Here is a 10,192-nt window from a genome sequence, read left to right on the forward strand (position 1 = left end):
ATATATTCAAATTGTAAAGGCAACTTTTAAATGACTACATTAAGTATATTTCATGGTGCCATTTATTTAATTTATGCTGAATTTCTCATTTTAATACAATTTGAACTTTTTCTGGACAGGATGATTTTTTATTTAATTTTAATTTTAAATTTTAAGTGATTTTTTTTATTATTATTATTATTATTTTTAAACATTTGGATGTTTAATTTGAGGGAAAATGTGCTTTAATTGTCACAATACAAAAAAAATCCTACTGGTTTTAAAAACAGGCTTCAATTTTCTTTATGCAAAACCTAGCTTCTTATGTTTTTCTTTCAGTGTTGGTGTGAAGCATGAGCTGGACGTTGCTTTTCTTCATGAGATTCACTCATTTATGAACATAAGAGGTTTCACTATGATTCTAATCCAACACGTCACAATAGTTACATTTGCAATATAAACCAAATCATCACCAAACGCTCAAAATGAAAGTAAAAAAGTAAAGTCTCAAGGGGTACAAAGAATCATTGTGCCATTTAAAGGCTTGAAGAGCATTTCATTTTATGAATATGAAAGATTTTGGGCAGTTTGGACATTCAGTATTTCATTAAAGCATCACATCCCAAAAATCTAAAGCTGAAGAAATATGAGCATGAGCTACCAGAACCTTCACCTGCTGCGTAGACAAATTAAAACGACTATCGTATAAAGATGAAGAGCGTTTGTGGCGGTGAGTGACACATCACCGACCGTCTGCGTGAAATAACCAATGAAAAACATTCCTCTAGATGTGAACGGAGGGTTAATAAAACCTAAATAACAGCGGTAAAAAAGAACCATTATTTCTGTCCATTCCGTCTATAGCGATTCCTCATGGACTAAAGGGGAACACAGGCCACGGGGTCAGAGGTCACGGCCCCTGCATTTTAGCTCCACCCCCGTGGCTTAATCCCGCCCCCTGTGCCCAGATCCGTGTCTCCGGTGTCGTCGATGCTCGCGCCGAGATCTGTGGTGTTGCCGACGGTAATGGTGAGATCGCCGCGCTGGAAGGAAACAAAACGGTCGCATGACTACATCTGATTTGCATTTATATTTACACTATATTAATTAATTCAGCACACACTTTTATTCAAAGCGACATATTATATTTGAGCTACAGGAATGTAAAATGTACCAACTAACCAGTTAATTAAACACTTCTGATTAAATCAGGAATATTTAATTAACTGGTTAATTGCTTTAAATCAATTCAGATTCTGAAATTGCATCATATGTGTGCATGTTGGGGAGACTGCAGAGTGAGGGAGAAATTAAAAAAACATGGGATCATTTTTGGCAGCATATAAAAATGGTGTGATGAGCAGCACTCCTTAACAACTGTTACATTTCCATGTGCTTTTTTGTTTTGTTACATTGATGGTGACTAGTGGCTGAATATGTAATTGATTGGAAAGGTGAATATTGAATACTGTGGTGATGTACGATGTTTTGACTGTTGAACAATAAAAAATAAAAAAATCAATTCAGATTCTGATGAACTTATTTAATCCCTTTACAACCAGGGTTATTATAGTTAACTAACCTAAAACTGAAACTAAGAAGTAAAACCATTAAAAACACACACACACACACTTTTGCGACTTAAATAAAATATAAGGATTTTAATTCAGCTAGTTGTCAAGCCAACATTTCAATTTTTGATGTAAAACCGGAATAAAAATATATAAAAGCTATATAGACATACAGGTATACAAAACAAAAAAACTACTAAAATGGCAAAAACACTTACATTTAAAATAATTAAATTAATTTAAATAATTAAATACATTTTAGTTAAAATTAAAATGAAACCAAAAATTAAAAAAAACATTTAAATTAAAATAAAAAATTAATTAAAAATAAATATCTAAAACATTTTTAGAAAGCCACCCATATTTATTCAGATCAGCGTTTAGACTCACATTTAGTGCAGATGATCTTGGGTCTTTCCCAGGTCCCGTTGGGTCGGCAGCGGACAGTCGGGATGTGTCTCTGGAAGAAGCCGTCGGCGCACTGGTACTGAACCACCGCGTGGATGTCGTAGTGTGAGCGTCTGCGGCCCACTAGATAGGTGTTATCGACAGCCGGCGGAGTGCCACACATCACTGCAAACACACAGACATATCATCAGTGTTGGGGAAAGTTACTTTTAAAAGTAATGCGTTACAATATTGCGTTACTCCATAAAAAAGTAACTAATACATCATAAACAATCAGCGTTTGTCTAATTGAACTGATCCTGAAAATCCTTCAAATCTGATCTGATGGATGGATGCACTTAATTTTGCTTCAAAATCTGGACCCCCCATTCACTGCCATTATAAAGCTTGGAAGAGCAGGACATTTTTAATATAACTCCGATTGCATTTGTCTGAAACAGGGGTGTCGAACTCCGTTCCTAGAGGGCCGCAGACCTGCAGAGTCTACACACATACCATGTAGTTTTCAAACTTGATTAGATGGATCAGGTGTGTTTAATTAGGGTTGGATCTAAACTCTGCAGGGCTCCGGCCCTCCAGGAACTGAGTTCGGCACCCCTGCTCTGAAAGAAGAAAGTCATATACACCGAGGATGGCTTGAGGGTGAGTAAATCATGGGGTCATTTTCATTTTTGGGTGAACGATCCCTTTAAGAGCATGACTAAAACCATTCACATTCATGAACCTAAATGAGAAAAATGCACAAATTTTCAATAAGAAACAGTTTCACCAGAGTTTCAAGATGTTTTGAATGTGGGTCAGATTGACACAAACACAATCAATCCCTGATAAACCTTTATTTTTGAACACAAATCTAAATACTTAAGGTTCCAGGAGGGAAAATTCAATTTTCTTAAACGTTAACCTTTTCAATTGAAATGAAGTGAAATCCTGAAGTCCTGGCACAAACGCTCCGTCTCCAGACAATGAGCCTGATTTCCATAGGCAGGCTGTAAATCTGTCCTCTGCCATCGCAGCCACAGAAAACCGCGAAAGATCCTGGACGTGCCACAAAGGACGGCATCGTGGGAAATGTAGTGCAGAGCCCAGAGCTTAAATCCCCAATCTGAGCCCTTCTCAATGGGGTCTGAATACTCACACCCTAAAAACTGAGACCCCGTTGTGTGGAGGACTGAAAGACGTCTCTCCATTGAAATGCCACACATACCCGATGAATCAGGGCCGAGGTGCTGCACGCAAGCGTTTCGCCTTTAGAGCGATGAGAACTGAACACGCTGACTTCACTCTCTGCGTTAGTGTTTGAGGAATCAATGGACACATCATTTAATCTGTGTTACTGTCGAGAGCGAAACTGATACAGAAGATGACAGTCAATGTTACATTGAGATGTTCGTGCAGTTTATTAAGTGCAGCTCACACACACACACACACACATCGATAACCACTTAAACTGGAAAACGTGCTCCGTTCTGTGTGTCAGTGAAGTGAGTGTTGGACGATGCATTAAAGCTTTAAAGGGTGAGAAAACCTTATATATATATATATATATATATTTTTTTTTTTTATCTAAGCTCTGCAGCTTGAGACGTACCGTTAAGGAAGTCCTGCTCCATGGAGGAAGTGATGCTGGTCAGGTGGCTGCTGTGCTCCCTGCAGTCTTTCTCTGCGTCCTCCCAGGTGTGTCTGCGAGGAAACAGACGGTAGCAGTGACCGTGAAACTTCTTCCAGCCGTGTTCACAGCCCTCTGTGTCTGGAGACAGAAAAAGACATCACTGGCAGGGTTATAATAGTTAATTAAAACTAAAACTAAAACTTAAAAAGTGTTACTTGAAATAAAATAAATATTAACTGAAATAAAATATAGAAGAATCAACATTTCTCATTTAATTTAGTTTTACTTTAGGGACTAAAACATATGGAAGCTTGTTTCAGCCACAAGATAAAACAAACAAACAAAGTAAATAGCAACTTCTTATCTCATAATTTAGACTTAGTTTTTTTTTTTTTTGCAATTCTGAGTTTCTATCTTGCAATTCCAAGTTTATCTCTCAAAATGAAATATTATAAATTAAATAAATAAATTTAAAAAATCAGAATTTTGAGATAAAGAATGTAAATATAAAGAGATGTAATCTCAGAATTCAGAGGGGGGGGGGAAGCAGAATAGCAACACGTAAACTCAAAATTGCATAAAAGAATTGTTTATTTCTTGCAATTCTGAGAAAAAACTTAAACTAAAATTCTAATGAAAACAGAAAATATAAATAAAAAAAATCTAAATATTAATAAAAACTATAGTATATCAATGATAATAGAATAATAAAATATTGCCATCATACTTTATTCAGAACGAGCATCAGGAATTTTTTCATATGCATGAATCAATTCAGTTTATTATCCTGAATTCCCATAATCTCTCTCTGTGCTAGTGTTTCATCAGATTAACCTTCATCAAAACATTAAAAAACCCTGAAAACTCAGTCTACCTGGCGGGTTAGTTAAGAGGCATCATATAACCGCTCGAGTGTGTGTGTGTGTGTGTGTTCTGTGGTTAAATCTGAACGAAGGCCACCAGAGACCTGCTATTAAAGCAGCACACAGATGTAATTAAGTCTCTATCAGTGGAGGGGCAGAAGAAACACTGAACACCAAGGTCCAACGCCTGTGGATAATGAATGAGGGGTAATGTACAATCAGCCTGTCATTACTGTAAAATAAACCCCGGTGTGACGCCCTGAAGGGGTTTATTTTGTGATAATGACCAGCTGACTGAACATTATCCTGCTTATTAAATGGATACTTATGAAATAAATAAATGGAAATGAAACATTGATATGAGTGTAAATGATTGGAGTGTGGAGTCATACGAGAGACATGAAACTGACAAATATATAGTGTCAATGTAGACTGTAAAAAAAGTTGTAAATAAAACAAAGATTATTGGAGTAAAATGAACAAGAAAATATTATTTTAGTTTTTTATTACTTCAAAATTTCATGTTACTTGCATTCTTTGTAATAATTTGTGAATTTGACTAGCAAGACTAGTTTAGACTAGTTTTTCAGTGTACACACAATAATACAGTATAATGAAAAAAAGCAACAATACTGTTTGTACAGATATAGTGCATTGCTTTTAAAATACCAAAATTACCCGAAAACTATTTTATGCATAATGCAGGACTTTTAATTATAAAAAAAGCCTGAAATACACAGGGACTCTTATTTTGAAATGTCTATGCTTTAATTCTTCCAGCTACTTATTTAAATAGGTGTGAATATGCAATATATGCAAGGTATTACTGGATATGCAATATGTTAACTTGATAAACGTGCATACTGCAAATGCAATATATTAATGTGGATAATGAATGAGGGGTAATGTACAATCAGCCTGTCATTACTGTAAAATAAACCCCGGTGTGACGCCCTGAAGGGGTTTATTTTGTGATAATGACCAGCTGACTGAACATTATCCTGCTTATTAAATGGATACTTATGAAATAAATAAATGGAAATGAAACATTGATATGAGTGTAAATGATTGGAGTGTGGAGTCATACGAGAGACATGAAACTGACAAATATATAGTGTTAATGTAGACTGTAAAAAAAGTTGTAAATAAAACAAAGATTATTGGAGTAAAATGTAGTTAAAAAATAGATTTTTATTACTTCAAAATTTCATGTTACTTGCATTCTTTGTAATAATTTGTGAATTTGACTAGCAAGACTAGTTTAGACTAGTTTTTCAGTGTACACACAATAATACAGTATAATGAAAAAAAAGCAACAATACTGTTTGTACAGATATAGTGCATTGCTTTTAAAATACCAAAATTACCCGAAAACTATTTTATGCATAATGCAGGACTTTTAATTATAAAAAAAGCCTGAAATACACAGGGACTCTTATTTTGAAATGTCTATGCTTTAATTCTTCCAGCTACTTATTTAAATAGGTGTGAATATGCAATATATGCAAGGTATTACTGCAATATGTTAACTTGATAAACGTGCATACTGCAAATGCAATATATTAACTAGCCTGAAATACACAGGGACTCTTATTTTGAAATGTCTATGCTTTAATTCTTCCAGCTACTTATTTAAATAGGTGTGAATATGCAATATATGCAAGGTATTACTGGATATGCAATATGTTAACTTGATAAACGTGCATACTGCAAATGCAATATATTAACTTTGGCCATAAAGTAAAGGGGGAAGTGAAGTCTACGGCTCATATTTTTAAATTTAAGACTTTAAGGAACCCATGCCTGTATGTTCAAACTGGTTCAAAAACACTTCATTGAAAAACTTTAAGAAATGCATATTCAGAAAGTGAATGAAAAATACTTCCCGAGCAAGACGGCTGAACAGTCACTGTTGTGCTCTATTGGAAACATCTCAGATTAAACACGAACATGCAATGGACTGTGAAATGAATGTCCATCAACTACAACTACATGTCTAAATCTCTACAGCAGCATAACTATGATGAAGCATCTTCTAAATACACACACAATAATGCGTCCGATACAGCACTGTGACATCACACTCGTGTGAAGTGCAGTTCTGTGCCATCAGCCAACGGCATTATTAGCAGTAATGCATCATCGTTAGAGTCGCTGTCACCATGGGACTCAGAGGAGGGCGAGCGGATGCTCATGAGTCTGCAAAACCACTGAGATTAGTGCCACAATGTGTTACAGAGAGAGAGAGACTGGTCAACATAATGAAGCACGCACACCACACCTTAGAGACGCCGACAAACAATGTAAAACACTAATGAGAGGAATGAAAAGACCTGGCAGAAGTTAGCTGACTCCTTTCAAATTGCTATTTTACTTATTTGACCGATTTTTGCGCAATGCGAATTAGACATTACTGCATATTGCACATGGAAAATACTATTAATTTGAAAGATTTTTCAACATTGTGAATATTCGATATTTGCAAGATATTATTACATATGCAATAATAATTTGACAGACTTTTGCACGATACAAATATGTATATGCAGTTATATGCAAATTTGCATGTGCAATATATTCAATACATTTTTGCATATTGCATAAGCAATATATTAATTAGATGTTTGCACAGTGCAAATATGCATATGCAATTTATGCAAGATATAACTGCATACGACATAAGCAATTTATTAATTTCACAGATTTTCTGTGATTTTGTCAATAATTTGAATTTCACAGATTTTCTGAGATTTTGTCAATATGCAAATGCGATATATGCAAGCTATTACTGCACATTGCATTTGCAATATATTAATTTGACTTATTTATACACAAAGCAAATATGCATATGCAATTTATGCAAGTTAATACTATGCATTGCATTTGCAAGTTAATATTAATTTGCCCAATTTTTGCACATTGTGAATATTGAATATTTGCACGATTTAATTGCATATTGCAATATATTAATTTGACTATTTTGCACAATGCAAATATACATATGCAATATATGCGGACAAAATTATTACATGTATATCCTCCTGACAACCAGCTATGGAGTTTTGTCCTCTGTAGAGGACATTATTTTTTGGGATTTCTCTGAGACCTTACATGTCACAGTTTTAAGTCAGGATGTCCTGTAAAGAGCACTAAGAGCAAGATATTATTGCATATGCAATATTAATTTGACAGATTTTTGCACAATACAAATATGCATACGCAATATAGTAATTTGACTTATTTTTGCACAATGCAAATATGCATATGCAAGATATTTCATACTGTACATGCAATACATTAATTTGGTAAATTTGCATCTTGCATATGCAATATATTAATTTCATGAAATAAAGTAAAAGAAGTAGCGATGTCTATGGCCGTTAGAGGCTTGGATCAGAGTAAACAGCTTCAATTCCCTTTTAATTTCACTGAAGTTTTGTATACTTTATTGTATGCATCATTTATCAGTTTCATGTACTTGTATATATCATATATGCATATCTCCGAAGAATTAGAAATGGTGCAAAACTAAGTCAAATAAAGTAAAATAATGCACAGTAAAGGAATTAATATTAGCAAATAAAATAGACTTTGGCATACAAATAGAATTTATGCAGTGAACGTGTTTCTGAAAACTCCCACTTTGACCAGTTAAAAGTAGTGCCTAAAACCCTTCTAAAACCAGCCTGACCAGTGGAAACCAGCTTGGTGAGTGAAGCTTTACAACAAGGATAACCATCACAATGACTGACGGGCAATGAGTGTTTCTGATTGGCTAAAATAGGCTGGGCCACTCCTCTTTTCTCCTTAGGACCATCACAGAGCCACTGATTTCACTGGTACTCGAGATATTTCATGTGTGCTGCTCCACAAGCACCACTTCCAGCACCTTTAGGCTGCTTTAAGAGGGATTTCCCAGCAGGGAACGGCTTTCATTTGAGTGCAATATGAGTCGGGTTGCAGGAAAGCATCGGATAGAGGGATGTGTGCACATGTTTCTGAGCTCATGTTCAGGTTCGGGCGTCTCACCTCTCTCACATCGGTCTCCGCTGTAACTCGGCAAACAGAGACACACAAACGAGTCCTCTTTATCGATACAGGTGCCGCCGTTCTCACAGGGGTTCGACTGACAGTCATCCACATCTGAAACAACAATCGTCACAGAGTCAGAAAGCATCACTCAGGAGTCTCTCTGTGTCCCACAGCAAAACTACTTCTCAGCACTTCTATTTAAATATTAACTTGCTCTCAGATGTTTCTCCCAAAGTTCCCTAGTAGAAATAAATTATACACATTAAGATCACTTGGGTCTTTTCTCTGTAAAAACATGGAGTTCAGCAAACATCTACATGCATATGTATATTCATATACAATCCCATTTTGTTGTTATTGTAAAGTAAAACTATAAAAAAAACACACACTTTTTGGTAACTGAAATAAAATGAAATATAAATATCAGATTTAAAAGTAAACTTAAAAGTAAAAAAATGAATTTAATAAAAATGATTACAATTAGAAAAGCTAATAACTTGGCTAATAACTTAAATAAAAATAAATTAAAGCAGCTATATATAAATAAAAAAACTAATCGAACCTAAAAACTAATAAAAATGACAAAAACACATGAAAAATCATCGTATATATAATGACACAGACACTAGGGAAATTCATACATTCTTTTTCATTACTCAATAATGTAATATTACACACTAAATTCATTCATATATGTGCTGCAGGATGTTTTAATTACCCATAATGCTCACTGACCATCAGGTCAGACCGCTGGTCACTGAAAATTGTGATTGGAAAATCTGCTGTATGTCATAATTTACATAAGTACAATAGGGATGGCGCTAGTTCTTTAATCTGCATTTTTAATTCATCTGCTATCTTTATTTACATCATTATAATGCTGGTCTATTTATAGTGTAACTACACAAAACGCAATACATGTTTTAAAGCATTACTGTTCAACTACAAAAAAAATAAAAACAACAAAAAAACAGTATTCTATAACACAAAAATTGTGAAATAGTATTACAATTTAAACCAGCTGTTTTCTAAGTGAATATGTGTTAAACTGTAATGTATTTCTCCAGTCTTCAGTGTCACATGATCTTCAGAAATCAGTATAATATGCTGATCTGCTGCTCGAGAAACATTTCTGATTATTATCAATGTTGAAAACAGTTGTGCTGCACAATATTTTTGTGGAAACCGTGATACATTTTATATTTCAGGACTCACAGATGAATGCAAAGTTCAAAAGAACAGCTTTATTTGAAATAGAAATGTTTTGTAACATTATAAATGTCTTTACTGTCACTTTTGATCAATTTAATTTATTTGGTTAAGGAGGTTTACAGAACACCTGTTAACCGTGGTAAAGTAAGGTTTCTAATGAAACATTATAATAATTTAAGATTTTTTTGAAAGAAATTAAGACTTTTATTCCTCAACGATGCATTAAATTGCTCAAAAGTGACAGTAAAGACATTTATAATGTTACAAAACATTTCTATTTCAAATAAAGCTGTTCTTTTGAACTTTGCATTCATCTGTGAATCCTGAAATATAAAATTTATCACAGTTTCCACAAAAACATTCAGCAGCGCAACTGTTTTCAACATTGATAATAATCAGAAATTACAATTCTGAGTTTATATCTCGCAATTCAGTTTTTTTTCTTCCACATGATGAAAAAAAAGCTATATAAGTGACTTTTTCCTCACAATTCTGCGTTTATATCTTGAAATTCT

General features: G+C 34.3%; 2 protein-coding genes across 2 annotated transcripts in view; both read right to left on the reverse strand.

Moving 5' to 3' along the window:
- Nucleotides 1–204: 204 nt before the first annotated feature.
- On the reverse strand, nt 205–3,163 carry LOC107596283 (neurocan core protein-like). The gene is made up of 3 exons (XM_016286978.1): nt 2,908–3,163; nt 1,941–2,123; nt 205–1,022 (listed from the first exon to the last, which is right to left on the reverse strand). The coding sequence occupies exons 1-3, from the start codon at nt 3,161–3,163 to the stop codon at nt 925–927; spliced, it is 537 nt and encodes a 178-aa protein (XP_016142464.1). The 3' UTR covers nt 205–924.
- A 357-nt stretch (nt 3,164–3,520) lies between these two features.
- ncana (neurocan a) overlaps nt 3,521–10,192 on the reverse strand; it is a 43,657-nt gene continuing 36,985 nt past the window's right edge. The window contains exons 9-10 of the mRNA XM_016286979.1: nt 8,463–8,576; nt 3,521–3,708 (exon numbers count right to left, since the gene is read on the reverse strand). Of these exons, the coding sequence (XP_016142465.1) occupies nt 3,521–3,708; nt 8,463–8,576 (302 nt within the window). The remainder of the gene's footprint in view (nt 3,709–8,462; nt 8,577–10,192) is intronic.

This window comes from Sinocyclocheilus grahami, unplaced genomic scaffold (genome assembly GCF_001515645.1).
Source record: "Sinocyclocheilus grahami isolate Dianchi unplaced genomic scaffold, SAMN03320097.WGS_v1.1 scaffold216.1, whole genome shotgun sequence".
Taxonomy (NCBI): Eukaryota; Metazoa; Chordata; class Actinopteri; order Cypriniformes; family Cyprinidae; genus Sinocyclocheilus; species Sinocyclocheilus grahami.

Excerpts from the sequence above, each read along its gene's own strand:
- LOC107596283 (XM_016286978.1), bottom strand. The coding sequence starts at position 3,163 with ATGTGTGGCATTTCAATGGAGAGACGTCTTTCAGTCCTCCACACAACG. Across the intron at positions 2,124-2,907 it reads TCATTGTCTGGAGACGGAGC|TGATGTGTGGCACTCCGCCG; the intron begins GTTTGTGCCAGG and ends GTGTGTTTGCAG. Across the intron at positions 1,023-1,940 it reads CAAGATCATCTGCACTAAAT|CGCGGCGATCTCACCATTAC; the intron begins GTGAGTCTAAAC and ends GTTTCCTTCCAG.